General features: G+C 38.4%; 1 protein-coding gene across 4 annotated transcripts in view; it reads left to right on the top strand.

Moving 5' to 3' along the window:
• The window catches only part of LOC127632801 (mitogen-activated protein kinase kinase kinase kinase 3-like), a 116,718-nt gene that overhangs the window by 91,444 nt on the left and 6,240 nt on the right, over positions 1 to 19,034 (top strand). For 2 of the 4 annotated variants that reach the window (XM_052111581.1, XM_052111582.1), the window contains 14 exons: positions 4,614 to 4,652; positions 5,548 to 5,619; positions 8,048 to 8,099; positions 10,101 to 10,266; positions 11,442 to 11,539; positions 12,191 to 12,232; positions 13,204 to 13,288; positions 13,443 to 13,522; positions 13,735 to 13,795; positions 14,091 to 14,208; positions 14,294 to 14,352; positions 14,570 to 14,673; positions 17,087 to 17,258; positions 17,878 to 17,946. In XM_052111581.1, the coding sequence (XP_051967541.1) occupies positions 4,614 to 4,652; positions 5,548 to 5,619; positions 8,048 to 8,099; positions 10,101 to 10,266; positions 11,442 to 11,539; positions 12,191 to 12,232; positions 13,204 to 13,288; positions 13,443 to 13,522; positions 13,735 to 13,795; positions 14,091 to 14,208; positions 14,294 to 14,352; positions 14,570 to 14,673; positions 17,087 to 17,258; positions 17,878 to 17,946 (1,217 nt within the window). The remainder of the gene's footprint in view (positions 1 to 4,613; positions 4,653 to 5,547; positions 5,620 to 8,047; positions 8,100 to 10,100; positions 10,267 to 11,441; positions 11,540 to 12,190; positions 12,233 to 13,203; positions 13,289 to 13,442; positions 13,523 to 13,734; positions 13,796 to 14,090; positions 14,209 to 14,293; positions 14,353 to 14,569; positions 14,674 to 17,086; positions 17,259 to 17,877; positions 17,947 to 19,034) is intronic. The other 2 variants (XM_052111583.1, XM_052111584.1) reach the window with 1 other exon arrangement.

Here is a 19,034-nt window from a genome sequence, read left to right as displayed (position 1 = left end):
TTTCGTTATAGCGCATAGCGAACGTTGTAACTGTGTGTGTGTGTGTGTGTGTGTGTGTGTGTGTGTGTGTGTGTGTGTGTGTGTGTGTGTGTGTGTGTGTGTGTGTGTTGCTCATCCATCGTTGCAAAACCTCTGACAAAACTCTGCAACAAATAAATAAATGTATCAAATAACCATTTGGAAACTTCCTGGTTCATTCTCAAAGTTGTTACTTCTGACGGAGTCTCTCCCTCATCAGTGTCTGACTCCGGTTCAAACATATAGGGCCAGGGCTGGAATGGGAAGTGAAATCGGCCTGGGATTTTACATGGCAACTGGGGGGGGTCACTATCCTTTTCTGCATATCGTGGCGTCATTTTGTGGTCCGTTCTGCATAACGTGGTGGCTCATTGTTGCTTATTGCGGCCCATTCGGCACGTTTCACGGCCGAACCACCGGCCCTCTTGGTTCTCCCGATGGCCATTCCCCGCCCCTGATCGGCCCAAAAGTGCGTCGGCCCACCGGGAAAATGCCTGTATAGGGCTGAACACCACTATTTTCACTGTCAGTCATATTGCTTATGATGTCTAGTAATCCAAAGCAGAGATGTCAAAACTCCGCCCTATTCTAGATACAGGGCGGGAACACCAGCTCATTTGCATTTAAAGACAAAAAAACAGATAATTTTTATTCCCACCCAAAAATTTGTATTTTCAACATGGTATAATAAATGATCTGTTGGGTATTTTGAGCTGAATCTTCACAGACACATTCTGGGGACACCAAAGATTTTAATGACATCTTGTGAAAAGGGGCATAATAGGTGCCCTTTAAGAAAATGCTTTTGGGGAAGAAAAATGACAATTTGCAATTTCATATACTTGCAGTCTTGTCTCAAGTTTGCAGTGAAATGGAATGTCAAATCATCAATTGCATTTTAGGTTTTAATTTGACAGGCACTAATTGAATCATTTCATTATATTTGTAATTTTAATCATTAATGGGGTTTTCATTCAAGTCGGCAGAAAATAAGCTCCATATTGGAATGCCGCATGGTCAAAGTGAAGTTGACAGACAACATAAAACTGTTTAAAGGGAAGGTTTCATCATCATGCGTCAACTTCATGCACTGAATTCTGTTTGGCAAGCTGTGTACAGAATGTGTGAGTTTTACTGCATTCATGAGTAAGTTCATTCAGAAGTGAAGTCATATGCAGTGTGTGTACATTCATTTATCTTCCACCTGTCATTTCTTCCTCACTAATGACGCCTTATGGATCAGGTAGCTTGTGCGTGCATCATTCTTTTATATTCATACTCCCTGTGCCTTGTTGACACTGTGTGCCATATAGTGAACAGAAGGTGGAGTAAGGCAGATGGAGAGGCAGTGTTTGTGGGAGCATCTGCGCTTGTGCTCAGAGGTGTTGCTCTCAGCTCGCGTCAACAGATGGGCCTTGAGCACTTTTGAGAGACACCCCTCAGCCTCATAATTATTCACATACAAAATCTCATCCTCTCTTATTCAGACAGCTGCATGCAGGGCTGCAGTTATCAGCCTCCTGGCGTTGTCTTTCTTAACAGTGGAGGAAGATATTTCCGTAACTTTTCACCATTTTGGGTTCACTATACAGCCCAACAGTTCCCGTTCACATTTCAGCCGTCTTCTGAAAGTATTTTTTTTTATTCATTTTTTCCATAGGGATTTAATGGAATCCTAAAGGATTTGCGAGGTTAATCACAACATTACACTGTTTAATTGAAAATCGGACAAAAGTACAAATTATGTGTACACGTCTTTCATGAGGGAATGAACTACAGTCTCATTTAGCATGGCGAATAACATATTCAAAGTAAAAGCGATGGAAAAAAAATATGTATGGAAAGGTTATTGCAAAATATCCTGATATTTACAAATAGTTTAGTAGTTTGAGAGTATAGGGAGAATGATTCAAACGGCCAATGGCCTTAGGCCCGCTGATTACCATTGGGCCAAAGAAGGCCAACTGGGGATTGAGGTGGGGTCAATGTTCAAGGTGGCGTTTAGTACGATTCTCATTCATTCAAGTCAGATGTGGTAAATTCCTACTTGAATTCTCTGATCTCCGACCATAAAACGGTGTGTGACGTTTGCACCAGAGCGTCAAATTAAGGGCAGGTTTTAGGGCAACGCTGCAGGGCTTTTGGCCCGATAGTGGGAATGCAAAGTGGTTTTGGTCTCGCGGCTCAATGTTCGAGGCTATTAGCCCCGGTTGACCAGTTTATAGCCCTGGCTCGCACTAGCCCAATAGTGGAAAAGCAGCTATGAGCAAACTGATCTCACAGTTAAATCGGAAACAGTAGGTTGACTCTTCTTAAGTTAAAATCGGTCTGCATATTTTATAAACTCATCCCCCCAACCCAAACACCAGACCTAAACCTAACTATTAATGGAGTATAAATGTTATGTTAAAGCGAAAAATGCAACCTCTGAATTGCGCTAGTTACCGATTAAGCAAGCGCAATTACTTTTGAACACAGTGTCCGAACCCCGGTCTTCCACACTGCTGATCTATCATGCTTCCACTTTGCGGCACAGGGGAAGATAAACACCCTGAAGCTGAAAATAGGTGCGTGTTTAAATGTATCCCCTTTAAAGCTCAGCCGCTACAGCTGTAGTCATTCAAAAAAACATCTTTGTTGCGTCGCGCCTCGCACTTTTTTTTACTTCAGCATCCCGTCATGAGCATTGCTTTTTAATTCGATGTGTCAAGTTAAAAGAGTCTAACTTTCAAAAGAGGTATCTCGAGGTATCTCCGATTCATGTCTGTTGTACACGTTGTAGCTTTTTTTGAATGCAAAAACATGTCTTATGTTAACACCCATGAGAAACTGGTCCAGTCATGGTCAGGTACAGATGGCAACAAACTAACTACAACATTTTGAAAACATGTAACTTTGCACATCCTGAACAATTTGGGACAGTATGAAAAATTCTTATAAAAACAAAGTAGTGATTTGTAAATATTATCACCCTTTGCTGTATTGAAAGCACTACAAATACACATTAATTGTTTTTTGTAAATGTACAGAAATTTCATATCAGATTAATGCAACACATCCAAGAAATTTGAGACAGTCGAGTGCTTACCACTGTGAAACATCACCATTTCTTCCAATTACACTTATTAAGCATTTAAGCACTGAAGACACAAGTGTGTTAAGTTTAGAAAGTTCATCCATTATGCAGGTCTTCAGCTGCACAATTGTACGGGGTCTTCGTTGCCGTATGGTGCGTTTCATAATGCGCCACACATTCTCAAATGGAGATGGTCAGGACTGCAGGCAGGCCAATCTAGCACCCGCACTGTCTGTTTATTCGGCCAGTATGTGGTTTGTTGTCCTGCAGGAAGATGCAGGGACATCCCTGGATAAGACGGTGCTGGATGGCAGTATATGCTGCTACAAAATTTTACATATCTGTCTGCATTCATGGTGTTCTCATGGATATACGAGTTACCCATGCCATAGGCACTGACACACCCCTGACCCATACAGACACTGGCTTTTGGACCTGACGCTAATAACAGCTTGGATGGTCCTTTTCCTCTTTGGCCCAGATAACATGACGGCTTTATTTTTCAAAAACCTTTTGACCAAAAAACAGTTCCACCGTTCCACTTTTAATCTAAGATGAGACTGAGCCCAGAGAAGTCAGCAGAGCTTCTGGACAGTGTTGATGTACGGCTTCTCCTTTACAGAGTAAAGTCTTAACTTGCATCTGTGGATGTAGCGGCGAGTGGTGATGAGTAACAAACGTTTACTAAAGTAATCCCAAGCCCATGTTCATGATATCCATCTCAGATGAATGATGTTTTTTAAGACAGTGACGTCTGAGGGATCAGAGATGATGCGCATTCAGGAGTGGTTTTCGTCTTGCTCTTTACACACTGAGATTTGACCAGATTCCTTGAATCTTTTAACTATATTGTGCACTGTAGAGGGTGACATACCCAAAATCCTTCCAATTTGTCTTTGGGGAACATCGTTCTCAAAGTGCTGGATTATTTGCTGAAGCATCTGTTGGCAAATTGATAAGTCTCGAATGTTCCTTACTCTTGAGGGACTGTTTTTGGAGGCTCCTTATATACTATGACACGATTGCCTCACCTGTTCATCATATCCTGTTTCACATCACCTTGTTATTTCAACTCGTCAAATTGTTATTAGTCTTATATGGTCCCTGACACTGTCATTCTGCGTGTCATGTGTCATGCAACGGCAACTTGGATCTTCATTTAATTTACACATTACCAAATCCTAAAACACAAACTTACTGTACCTCAAACTTCAACACTATTCTACTGCTGCCTTTAAAGCAGGGTCATTACTACTGATTTGCTTTTATTTCAAGTCCCTTGTTGTCCCAAGCACCTTAAAGTTCAATAGTGTAAGAGCAGAGTAAGTAAATTACTTTTTATCAGAGACAGTAGAGAACGGTTTCCCGGGGTCATCAGAGACGAATAAGCAGTAAATTCTTGTTTATTTAGCCTTTAATCAATGAAGGCTAATGGATCCCTTGATGTGTTGTATATCTGTTTTTCTCTGCAACATGTGATTCCAGACAATGTCTTATTAGCTAAATTCTCTTATTACAGGAGTCTCTTGAAATCTGTTGAAGAAGAATTACAGCAGAGGTATGATGCTGTTGCTTTTTGATGCTTTTATGTGGCTTTCACTCTCTCCCTCACTGTCTCTTTCTCTCTCTTTCTTTCTGCATAGCTGGTTTTTCATCTGATCAATATTTGATGTGACCTAACCTTGCCCTTTTGTGCTTGTCCGACTGGAACCAAAGACCGATTTGCTTGGCAATGCTGTGTTGAAGATCCGTGTTATTTTTGCCACAGTATTAGTTTTCCATTCCTCAGGGGGGAAATTAAACAGTCCCTCTAAATGAAGTTTGCTTTAACAGACAGATGCATGTTTGGATTGGGCTATAGGGTTGTCCTGTTATGAATTTTCACACTTCGTTTTTAGTGTCCATCTTTAAATGAATGTTGAGCAAGCACCTGTTGTTTTCGGTTCTGGGTGTTTACATACTTTTTCATACAGTGATTTTAACGGTACCTGTTCAAAGAGACTTTTCAGGAGTGTTTTTTTTAGGTGTATGAGCCTTTAATTTCTCCCATGGGCACTCAAATGGACACATTTTTTATTGGGTGTCTTTACTTATTATGTACGTGTTGTTGCATCATTCTTTACATTTAAATTACCTGCATTTAATCACATCTGTAGTACCCCATCTTTAAACCTAACCATACCCCAACCCTTAGCCTACACTCTAATCTCTAACCCTACCCCTACTTCTAATCCTACCCGTTCTTCAACCTCAGTAGCTGCAAAAATAAATCTTGTAGACTTGTGCAGATCAACATTACACAAGAAATGCATTATATTTAATAGATTTTAATATTAGTAAAAAAAAAATGGTTAAAAATACTTAATATAAAGTGGGACAAAAAAAAAGTGTTGCTTCAAATTGATTATCTTGAATGAACGAATGAGCGCCGACATCTTCTCCGTCCTCATTAGGGGACATGAGGCTCATTTGGGGGATGATGAGGGTGAAGATGATGGTGATGATCATGATGATGTAATGCAACAGTAAGTTCCTCTGATTCTATGGCTAGTCGCTCCCTTCTGCTTTAGATTAGAAGATTTCAGGGTCACGATGCACTGGCAACTTTTTGGAATATGTGCAGAGAGGCCTGGTTTGAGGTATAAGAAAATGATAATGTTCACTATCCCACTAATTACACAGCTCCTAAGTAAATAAATAAATAAAGGTGCATGAATATTGATTTGAGTTTAAATGATTTTGTTATATGAGAAGAAAGACCGTTGCGTGATCCGAGAGTGATGAAACTAGCAGAACTATTGTATATAGAAAATCAGTTGCTTGAAACAACTGTCAATTATACAGTTTTGTGGTCATTATAAAAAAATATTTGACCAATTCTGATTGACCATTGATCAGGATTAGGTATTTCAGAGAGCCATTTAATCATTTTAAATAACTTTCAAATTGTACACACTGATGTCTACTACAATGTATTCAAAGTACCGTTGTACTATGTCCAAAAAATACATGGTAAAGGGTGATTCTCGCAAAACCTCTAAAGGAAATGTCCTAGCATTATTTAACCCCAAATCAATACATAAAATAATGTAAACATAAAAAATGAGAGCTACATCTTGGACCAGTTACATTTTTTGCAATGTGACATTAGTTTCAGGACACTTAAGCACATTTAGACGTTGTATATTTACTATTCCCATAGTTTTAAATGATGATTCTGGTTACTGTGAAGCATCTTTCAATATTACATTTTTACTATTCCCATTGTTTTCAATGATAATTGTCATTACCGTAACACATCTGGGTGTTTTACGTTTACTATTTCCATTGTTTTCAGTGATGATTCTCATTACCGTAACACATCTGGGTGTTTTACGTTTACTATTCCCATTGTTTTCAGTGATGATTCTCATTACCGTAACACATCTGGATGTTTTACATTTACTATTCCCATTGTTTTTAGTGATGATTCTCATTACCGTAACACATCTGGGTGTTTTACGTTTACTATTCCCATTGTTTTCAATGATAATTCTCATTACCGTAACACATCTGGATGTTTTACATTTACTATCCCCATTGTTTTCAGTGCTGATTCTCATTACCGTAACACATCTGGGTGTTTTACGTTTACTATTCCCATTGTTTTCAGTGATGATTCTCATTACCGTAACACATCTGGGTATTTTACGTTTACTATTCCAATTGTTTTCAGTGCTGATTCTCATTACCGTAACACATCTGGGTGTTTTACGTTTACTATTCCCATTGTTTTCAGTGATGATTCTCATTACCGTAACACATCTGGGTATTTTACGTTTACTATTACAATTGTTTTCAGTGATGATTCTCATTACCGTAACACATCTGGGTATTTTACGTTTACTATTCCAATTGTTTTCAGTGATGATTCTCATTACCGTAACACTTCTAGACATTTTACTTTTACTATTTCCATTGTTTTCAATGACGATTCTCATTACCGTAACACATCTGGACATTTTAATTTTACTATTCCCATTGTTTTATATGATGATTCTCATTACCGTATCATATCTGGACATTTTACTTTTACTATTCATATTGTTTTCATTGATTAGTATTTACTGTAACACAATTGGACGTTTTACTTTTGTTATTCCCATTGTTTTCAGTGATGATTCTCATTACCGTATCACATCTGGATGTTTTACTTTGAATATTTCCATTGTTTTCAGAGATGATTCTCATTACCGTAACACATCTGGACATTTTACTTTTACTATTTCCATTGTTTTTAGTATATATTTATATATTTTTTTATTTTGGAGTAAAACGGGAAATGGACATTTCCTAACAGGTTTTCCTCAGAATCACCCAATACTTTTCAACCAGCTCTTTTTGGTTAGGAATACAATCTTTTGTGACTTTCATATGAATGTTTTTACATCTTGCATCAAATACAGTTCTGTTTTCTGAATATGTTGCCAGTATATCATGACTACTTTAGTACCATATAAATCTTTCATCTGTTTTCTTCACTTACTGGACGTGCCTCCTTTTCTCTTCATTTAGCAACGCCACAGCTAGACAGTCTAGAATGCTGTGGTTGATCCGGCTGCTACTTTTGCCGTATATTCCGGGATCAAATTATTCACTTTTGAAGTGAACTCTTGACACTCATACTGTAGATCCCTCTCTTGGCGATACTGCCTACCATAGCTTTCCTCCACATTTAACCCCATCCTACAACACCCTTGTCGTACCTTTTCATTGCATGCTGCCTGTTTCCTGTTATCTATTGTACTTTGGTTGGTACTGTTCCTGAATCAACATCAGATCAGATCAGAAAGCCACCAAAGAGGTCCATTAACATCTTATTAATGCCCTCAAATGATGTTTGTTAGAATTGCATAATTAGTGTCAATGATTAACATTGTGACTCATCTAATTGGGATATCTGTTTTGTCTCAGCACGAAAAGCTCCACTATGAGGCCTAAGTTCCCCCCACCACTTCCTCCCAAGGTGGGTATCCAAACACGAGTTGTACTTTGTTACTCACTGTCACTATTCCTGTCACAAAAAAGATGAAAATTGTTTTTAACCCTTGTGCATCCTTGTGGACATTTTTGGCTTTTTCAGTTTTGTTTTTTGATAACTTTGTCTGTGTTAATGCTAACTGCATAAAATTTTCCACAGGTGTGAATTTTTATTGGAATTTTAATATTTCACCCTATTTTCTTTAAAAAAATATTTTTTGCACTAGTTACACAAAATACTCCCTCTTAGCGTCGTTTTGGACAAAAATGGCACATTGAAACCCATTAAAACTGCGATTTTTAATCCCAGTGCCATTTAACTATAAAATTATGCAATCTTGTTTAACATGCTTTCATTATGTTGGCAAGGCTTCAAAATTTACATTTTAAATATTTTTTACCAGATCGTGCCATTTTTTCAGGTTTGGCATATCATCGCTTTTGTTGTTGTTTTCTGCTGTTTTTGGCTTATGCATATTATAGAGCCAATTAGATACATTATGAATATATAATTGTGTGAGTGTGTTGGTATGGATTTCAGAGTGTGGTTTGTAAGTGTCTGAGGCTCTAATAATAAAAATAAAAAAAATTCTGTTTAGCATTTATTAAATTGAAAATAATTATAATTATTATATTTTTTATAAAAAACAACAGTGGCATTATGTAAACAAACCGACGTTTAAAGTGTTAAAATTCTGAAAATAAATGAATGTTTGGTAACTATGATTAGAACTGATTCTGGTTAAAATATAAGTCAGTGAAAGTAGAAAAAAATATTATTCTATAATATTTTTATGACACTTTTTGACATGGCCATTTTTGTCCATTATGGACCTGAGTGGTAGCTTTTTTTAAATCTGATACTGCATAAAAAATATGAAAGCATCAAAATGAATGTTGTTGTTAATCATTGACATATCCGAGGCTCTAATAATCAAAGAAAAAAAATTCTGCTTAGCATCTATTAAATTGAAAATAATTACTATTTTTCATTTTTTCCTTAAAAAAACAACAGTGGCATTATGTAAACAAACCAGCGTTTAAAGGGTTAAAATTCTAAAAATGAATGAATGTTTGGTCATTATGATTAGAGCTGATGCTGGTTAAAAAAATTGAAAGTGGAAAGTGAAAGTAGAAAAAAATATAAATCTATAATATTTTTATGACAGTTTTTGGACATGGACATTTTTGTCCATAATAAACCTATGTGTAACTTTTTTTAATTGATGCACAAGGGTTAAGCAGCGTATTTTTCTCTGTCAGAAAGAAATGTATTTTTAATTAAAAGAATAATCCTCGTTCAATACAAGTTTAGCTCGATCGACAGCATTTGTGGCATAATCTGGCATAACCATCAAAATACATTTTGACTCATCAAAATTAGGGACTTAGAATGGAAGTGAATGTGGCCAATCCGTAAATGTTAAAATGTATTTAAAAAGTATAGCCTCAAGACGTAAACAATATGTGTGTTAATGTGAATTTAGTGCGAAAAAATCTCTTGCTAACCTTTTCTGTGTCAAGTTATAGCCAATTTTACAACTTCGTTGCAATGGCGACATAACGCCACAAACCTTAAAACTCTAAAACGACAGTAAAAATGACGAACTTTTCTGCTCAAATAATACAAATATTTAACGGAAGAATTAATGGAAATTTATCAACTTAAAATTTCTGCCTTTTAAACCCTCCAAAAATGGTCTCCATTCACTTCCATTGTAAGTGCCTCACAGTAACCTCGATTTTTGCTCTTTTTAAGAAAAGGAGGGAGTTGAAATGTATTTTTGTGGTAATTACCATTATGCCACAAAGATGTCCATTGAGCCTAACTTGTATTGACAGTGACCTTGAACTAAGCTTACTGTATAGGAAACAAGTCAAGTTTATTGGAAATCAGTGAATCAGTTCTTTTTTTGGTAATCACAGTATTGATCTGAAGAAGAAAAAAAGTGGTAGCGTACTGCTAAATTTGTTCTGCCTTTTCCAGCCAAAGCCCATTCCCGGACCACATCAAAGCCCATCTGGTGATCATGACAGCAGCCAGGGCACTATAAAGCGTTGCCCTGGGACAGAGAGCCCGGCTCGATCTTCCACCAATGTACCACCCCGACCTCCACCTCCTCGCCGGCCCACACACAAGCTCAGCAGTTTAGGTAATGAGACCACTCGGGAAGAGCATGATCCGTGGGAAGTCCAGGGATATGCTGGGATATGTAGTCAGTTCAACAAAAGGCTGCAGGTCCCGTATGACGATGAGGATGATCATGATGAGGAAGGAGACAGTAAGACAGGCTCCTCCCGTATTAGATTAGACCCTCATCCATAAACTTAACCCCAATCACCGAAAACGTTCTCCTCTTTTGTAGCCGACTAACACCCCATTTATCAACAAATATCCCATCCTTTGAACCCCCACAGCCAGTTTGTAGCAGTTTCAGCCTCAGATGGGACGCCCATGAACCACCCAGTCAGTTCACAGGCAAAACTGGAAAGCACGCTCTTGATCTTGCATGCATGTGTCTGATTGGCTTTAGAGTTAGGGGCCGTTCACATTGAATGCGTCTTTGTGTTATTTGAATGCCAATTTACTATCACATAATAATATATGTTGGCACATAAAACATTTACATGTCAGTCAGTTGTCTCTTCCTGTTTAAGTGGGCAGTTTTGGGCTAAATTAAGCTGCAATGTGGACCCAGACCTTTTGCTTTTAAATCAGGTCTGACTACTTGAGGCTAGTTTGTCACCCATTTCCCCTTACACTCTCTTAGAGAAATGGCGTCATTGGTGTTGGCATGTGAAAATGTCACACACCCACTCAAAGAAACTATGAGTCACCCACTCCACCCATGTAGTCTTGTCCTGTCTGTCATTGATTTATTACACTAAAATAATTTCAATTGTATGGTCATATTATGGTAGCTTAAAGGAATAGTTCACCAAGAAATGAACATTTGTTTCACTCTGACACCATTTAAACTATATATATGTGCTGGTAAAGTCTAAAGTGGTTGATTAAATTGGGCATTTAAAAGTTCATTTCCCACACTTTTGGGCAGAATGTCCAAGCTTCTTTTACAATGAAAGTAGATGGTCATTCAAACTGATAAATGCCAAACGGGCAGAAAAGCTCCATAAGAGTAGTCCATGCGACTTTGTGTGATGGCTTTAGATTACAGATTGAAATGCAAGTCAACTATTCTTCACTTTAGACATTAGTATTCTTCACTCGTGCTCTGTGCGTACAGTCACGTACAGGTAGACCTATTTGAGAAACACTGATCCTTGGAACCTGCTGTTTAAGTTAATTTATTTTCTTGCCCCACAGGCAATGGAATTAGCCCATCTGAACACTCGCCATCGGCAGAGAGACAGTCCACAATGCCCCCTACTGTTTCCACAGCAAAGGACAAGAAAGATTTTCCAGTATGGCTCATTTCCAGTGGATTGAAATAGTTATTTTTGTAACTCTTATGGCTTTTTGGATGAAGAACATGACACCTCTGACACCTTTCACTGTTTGTCTAGTGCAGAGATGCCCAAACTAGGGCCGGTGGGCCAAAGTTGGACCGTGATGACCTTTGATTTGGTCCACCTTGCCATTTAAGTGCAAGAGGAAAAACAATGAAAAAAAAGATATGCCATAGACGCAGCTCCTTATTATATTAGTTATTGAGATTGCATATATATATATATATAATGATATCATAAAGAAGGAGAACCAGGGCAACTTTTATATTTTAATATAATACAGTTTGATATAATGCAACGTTTATTTCCGGCCCACGAAACCCTCAGGTTTGATTTTTGTCCCATCATAGGAAAAAGTTTGGGCACCTCTGTTCTAGTGCAAGGCTTGTCTTGCATGTGTGCATTTGAAATTGAAGTGTGAACTTTAACCTTTAAGTTCACACTTCAATTTCAAATGTGCTTCAATGCATTAACCGATCAGATCTTTCAAGAATTAAAATGGATTGACCTCTTATTAAATGTACCTCCTGAAAATATGAATGATTATCAATCTGTGCTTTTAGAATTGGCTTTAATGGTTGTTCTGTGTATTTGATTGTCCCGTAGAAACCCATCAGTAATGGTCTCCCTCCAACTCCAAAGGTTCATGTAAGTGGATATCATAATTCTAGATCAAATCATGTAGATTTATAGCACAGCATTTGGGCATGTTATTGGACACAATCACAAGTCATTTATTTAGCATGTTTTATTTATTTTAATTTTTTTAACCTTTTTTTTAATTAGCACGTGGTTGATATGTAGGCACCTGTGTGACTGTTTACTTTTTATCATATTTGTTTATTTTTGTGTAAACAAATGTTTTAATTTTATCATTGTTTTCATTTAAATATATATTACTTATATAAAGTACTTTTATTTCTAATTTATAAATAATTGTATTTACATGAATCCATTCGCTTTCTTTGACTTGTTATTATATGTTATATATATATAAACACAGTACTTTGCAAATGTTTTAGGCACTTAAATAAAATGTTGCATAGTGAGGATGTCTTCAAAAATAATGACATAAATAGTTTTCATTTATCACTTAATGTCATCTAAAGTCCAGTAAACATAAAAAAATGCTAAATCAATATTTGGTGTGATAACCTTTGCCTTCAAAACAGCCCCGATTCTCCTTTATACACATGGACACAGTTATTCTTGGTTGTTGGCAGATTGGATGTTTCAAGCTTCTTGTAGATTTCGCCACATTTCTTCTGTCTATTTCGGCTGTCTCAATTGCTTCTGTCTCTTTATGTAATCTCAGACTGACATGATGTTCGTTGGGGGGCTTTGTCGGGGTCATGACATCTGTTGCAGGGCTCTCTGTTCTTCTATTCGACTTTATTTGCAAAAGGAATGTTTGGGAGTCAAAAATATATATTTCCTATTGACACACTAAATCTGAAGATATAAATAACCATCTCAAGACACATTTTTTTGTGACACATCTTATGTGCCTAAGACTTTTGCACAGTACTGTGTATAAAAAAATAAAAAAAATATTCTCAAATGTAAGTGTTGAATTTGGCTGCATCCATTTGTCCATTGTGTTACATTTGCATGTCCAGATGGGAGCATGTTTCTCCAAAGTCTTCAACGGCTGCCCATTAAAAATACACTGTGCTACCTCATGGATCAATCCAGACACAAGAGGTGAGATCTGTTAAATTGCGCAGTGAGCTCCAGAGAACCTGGATAATTATCTGAAATATACTCATGACTTGCACATAGTTGTACTTCTCATTATTGCCTACAGAAGCATTTGCCGATACTGCCACTGATCTGTTCTTTCCTTTATGCACTTCAGATCAATATCTGATATTTGGAGCAGAGGAAGGTATTTACACATTAAATCTGAATGAGCTTCACGAGACCTCCATGGAACAGGTATGACATAACCAAACATGTATGTGTTATATACATGTATATTGCACTGCTGATTCTTCCTGAGCAGACATGAAATATTACCCATTAAAACTCAAAGTGTGTTGTACATCATGCACAAGAACACACACTACTTTTTATATCATTCTGTAACTGTGGCATGCTACATTCAGTCTTTTTGTCTTCTTCTAAAGCTATTTTTATGTCATTCTCAGCTTTTCCCTCGGAGGTGTACTTGGCTGTATGTCATGAGCAACAGCCTGCTAACAATATCTGGTAAGCTGTGCATTAAAAGCAGGTCTAGTCAGGTTTCGATTTACATTTAGATGCAATTCTGAGTTTCATTTGTTATGATTGCTACATTCCTAATGTTAGATTTGTATTTAGTTTCACGCTGTGCATTTAAAGTGATGATGTCAGCGTAAGGTAAATAGTGAGTAATATCAATGAACACTCCTTTTATGGAAGTGCTTGTAATTACTTTTACTCTAATAGTTAATCTTATGTTTCCTGAATTCTGCAGAAATGTCTTTCCCCCCTGTTTTGAGTCTATGAATTTGTGTTTCCCCAGGAAAAGCGTCTCATTTGTACTCGCACAGTTTGACGGGCTTGTTTGAGTACGCTCGTCACATGCAGAAGCTCCCTGTTGCCATACCGACGCATAAGTTGCCTGACAAAATAATCCCCAGGTAAACGTTCAGATCTAGTGTAAATGCATGTCTAGTAGGCAAATTATTTTGCCAGTGTTTCATCCTATTTGTGTTTTCATTTCAGGAAGTTCACTGTGTCCAATAAGATCCCTGAAACAAAAGGGTGTCAAAAGTGCTGTGTAGGTGAGTGAATCCCATAATGCCCTGAAACGTTCTTCCTTTCTGTATTTCGCCTGAATCAATTCACGTACACGCTGTGCAGATACTATCAAGCATCTATGTGTTTTTGATTGAATGATTGAACTTTTCATGTAGTGGCATCTTTAATCTTTGAGGGCTAGTTTCCTATAACTGCATAAATTGGACAAACTGTACTGTTTCTTCTTTCTGTCTGTTCCAGTGAGGAATCCGTACACTGGTCACAAGTATCTGTGCGGTGCCTTTCAGTCCACTGTTATCCTGTTTGAGTGGGTTGAGCCAATGCAGAAATTCATGTTGGTCAAGGTGAGCCCACCATCACTGTTCTCATCATGTTATAGCCTTTAGTCCATCATAAAACAATTAATATGGAATTAAAATCCATAAAGTATTGTTAGACATGCTCAAGGTAATTTAATGTCATAATGATCAGCCACAACATTAAAACCACTGACTGGTGAAGTGAATAACATCGATCATCTTGTTATAACGGCACCTACCAAGGGGGGTGATATATTAGGCAGTAAGTGAACAGTCAGTTCTTGAATTTCATGTGTTGGAAGCGGGAAAAATTGGCAAGTGTAACGAGCTGAGCGACTTTGGCGAGGGCCAAATTGTGATGGCTAGACGACCGGGTCAGAGCATCTCCAAAACGGCAGGACTTATCGGGTATTCCTACCAAAACTTGTCCAAGGAAGGACAGCCAGTGAGCTGGCGACAGGGTCATGGGCACCCAAGGCTCAATGATGCGCATGGGAGCGAAGACTAGCCCGTCTGGTCCGATCCCACAGAAGAGGTACTCTAGCACAAATTGCTGAAAAATGCTGGCCATGATAGAAAGGTGTCAGAACACACAGTGTATTGCAGTTTGCAGCGTATGGGGCTGCATAGCCACAGACCGGTCAGAGTGCCCATGCTGACCCCTGTCCACCACGGAAAGCTCCTACAAATGGGCTCCTAGGTGAGCATCAGAACTGGACCTTGGAGCAATGGAAGAAGGTGGCCTGGTCTGATCAATCACCTTTTCTTTTAGATCATGTGGACGGCCGGGTGCATGTGTGTCGTTTACCTGGGGAAGAGATGGCAGCAGGATGCACTATGGGAAGAAGGCAGGCTGGCAGAGGCAGTTTGATGCTCTGGGCAATGTTCTGCTGGGAAACCTCGGGTCACTTTGACACGTACAACCTACCTAAATATTGTTGCAGAGCACGTACACCCCTTCATGGCATCGGTATTCCTTGATGGCAGTGGCATATTTCAGCAGGATAATGCGCCCTGCCACACTGCAAACATTGTTCAGGAATGCTTTGAGGAACATGACAAAGAGTTCAAGGTGTTGACTTGGCCTCCAAATTCCCCAGATCTCAATCTGATTGAGCATCTATGGGATGTGCTGAACCAACAAGTCTGATCCATGGAGGTCCCGCCTCACAACATGCCAACGTCTTGGTGCCAGATACCACAGGACACCTTCAGAGGTCTTGTGGAGTCCAAGCCTTGACGGGTCAGAGCTGTTTAAGCGGCATGACGGGGACCTACACTATATTAGGCAGGTATAATCAACATTATGCCACAAATGCTGTCGATTGAGCTCAACTTGTATTGAACCTGGAATATTCCTTTAACTTTAATACCGCAAAACACACATACTTTCTCTGCAGAACACAAACAAATATATTTAAAATAATATTTTAGATCTTTGTGTTTTCACAATGTAAGTGAATGGTGACCAGAACTCTGAATGCCCAAAAGGCAGCATAAAAGTACTCCATATGACTCCAGTGGTAAAATCCATGAATCCTTCAGAAGCGATATGATAGGTGTGACAAACAGATCAATATTTAAGTCCTTTTTTACTGTAAATCTGCACTTTCACTTCCACATTCAGCCACCTAAGATGGAGATTAATAGCATAAAAAATGTAATACTGTGTTGTTTCTCACCCAAACCTATCATATCACTTCAGAAGTCATGGATTGAACCACTGGAGTCATATGGAGCACTTTTATTTTGCCATTTGAGCCTTCAAAGTTCAGGTCACCATTCACTTGCATTGTATGGACCTAAAGAGCTGAGATATTTTACAAAAAATCTTAATTTATGTTCTGCAGTAGAAAGAAAGTCATACACATCTGGGATAGCATGAAGGTGAGTAAATGATGAGAGAATTTACATTTTTGGTGAACTATTCCTTTAAGTCAAAAATAATAATCATAAAACTAGGAGTAAACACAATAAATAACATACCGCTTATCTGATGATGATGATGATGATGATGATGAGATGTCCGCTGAATGTATCTATGTGCTTTCCTGGTGATCACTGTCATAATATTAGATAATAAAACACGCCGCTTCATCACTAATCTGTGCATCTGTGCAGTTCTTCTTCTGTGATGTGGATAAGACATGACATGCAGCTTGCAAACGCCCTCTAGTGGCGGACTGTATAGACAGTCTTATTAACATCTGTTGGCATGGTAACTGAATGCATATCTTCTGAAATTAATTGACGGTCGATAAGCATTAATCGATTAAACTATTAAATTAGCGATTTATCGTTAACATCCCTAGCAATAGCCCTATTTTCTGTATTTGAAGCTTTATTGTAAGAATAATTGCTTTGCACCGTGTTTATAAACCATTTTTGCATGCACGACGTTCCAAATGAAGCACTGACTTGTGCACTGACTTGTTTATGTCTTCCCCTGTTTGTGCAGAGCATAGACTTCCCCTTGCCATGTCCGCTGGAAGTGTTTGAGATGCTGGTGGTTCCAGAGCATCAGTATCCGCTCATCTGTATAGCTGTGAGCAAAGGCACAGAGCTCAACCAGGTGGTGCGCTTTGAGACGCTCAACCCAAACTCAACCTCCAACTGGTTCACTGATTCTGGTGGGTAGTATAAAAACAAAAGACCAAGATCTGTCTAAAGAAACCTAAATACATTGGATAGATTTGACCTAAACTGCCCTTTCAAACAGTCTTTTATTTACTCATAAAAAAATAAATAAAAGAAATGTATTTAAAGGGGAAGTGCGTAATTTTTTTCACCCAAAAACATAATTCTCATCATTAACTCATCCTGATGCCGTCTCAGACTTGTACGACTTTCTTTCTTCCTCGCAACACAAATTAAGATATTTTAATGGAGATATGAAGTGAATATATCAAGTCAATTTACAGTGAATTTATTGACATTTTAGTTAGTTTCTCACTCAAAATGGATCGCATCACTTCAGAAGACATGGATTAAACTACTCGAGTCGTATGGATAACCATTATGCTGCCTTTATGTGCTTTTTGGAGCTTGAAAGTTTTGGACCACATTGACTTATATTGCATGGACAAAAGCACCTCCTACATCCTTTAAAATGTCTTGGTTTGTGAAGAAACTAAAGTCATACAATTCCATTTGAGATGACATAAGGGTAAGGAATTATCATTTTGGGTGAACTGTGCCTTTAAATAAGCTTTTCATTTCATATTTGACTCTTCATATCTGTTGTTTCAGATACCCCGCAGAGTTGCGTGATCCATGTGACCCAGATGGAGAGAGATACAATTTTAGTCTGCCTTGACCGTAAGTACTGGATCTACAGTTAAAGGAATCGTTCACCTAAAAATGTAAATTCTCTCCTAATTTACTCATCCTAATCCGCTAAACAAGGCACGTTCTTGCATGAACATGCAAGCCATAAAGGCTGTCAAATTAAAAAAAAATTTGTCTTGCTCTCTTATCGGCATCTCGTAGCACAAGGGGCTGTTTACACACAATCGGTTTTGTGTCCTCCTGCGCTCTTTACTTATTCTATGTAGACGGATGCCTTAAAGCGTTGCATCACATCCAGCTGTTTTTCAGCATCTCACAAAGAAGCAGCACATGTGTAGACACCGTGTAAGGGTTAATAAAACATCAACTTTTAAAGGTCATCTCGAGACCACTGCCCCCGAGGTCTGAACGGCCCCCAAGCAGTGGGTTTTAAAAAAAACTTTGATTTTCTAATTTAATGCAAAAATCGAATGCAAAAAAATCGAATGCGCTTTCGTTAGATATGATCTTTGCAATATTACAAATAACATGTTGCAGTTTGGTTAATGTATTCATTGCGCCCTCTTGTGGACTCTTGCGGAAATCTGCTGATTACTGATTTCTTGTTGCTTTTCCCCTAACTGAAATGATGTCTTAAACATTCAAAGATAATTCAAATTTTGGAAATGTTTAAGTGAAAATTTCAAATTGAGCTTCTTGGCTCTTTAACTCCTCTGAAGGTGTCCTGTGGTATCTGGCACCAAGACGTTAGCAAGTTGTGAGGCGGGACCTCCACGGATCAGACTTGTTGGACTAGCACATCCCATAGATGCTCAATCAGATTGAGATCTGGGGAATTTGGAGGCCAAGTCAACACCTTGAACTCTTTGTCATGTTCCTCAAAGCATTCCTGAACAATGTTTGCAGTGTGGCAGGGCGCATTATCCTGCTGAAATATGCCACTGCCATCAGGGAATACCGTTGCCCATGAAAGGATGTACGTGCTCTGCAACAATATTTAGGTAGGTGGTACGTGTCAAAGTGACCCGAGGTTTCCCAGCAGAACATTGCCCAGAGCATCAAACTGCCTCTGCCAGCCTGCCTTCTTCCCATAGTGCATCCTGCTGCCATCTCTTCCC

This window comes from Xyrauchen texanus, chromosome 39, assembly GCF_025860055.1.
Source record: "Xyrauchen texanus isolate HMW12.3.18 chromosome 39, RBS_HiC_50CHRs, whole genome shotgun sequence".
NCBI lineage: Eukaryota > Metazoa > Chordata > Actinopteri > Cypriniformes > Catostomidae > Xyrauchen > Xyrauchen texanus.
The sequence above is the reverse complement of the archived record's forward strand: the minus strand, read 5'-3'. Positions and strand labels throughout refer to the sequence as shown.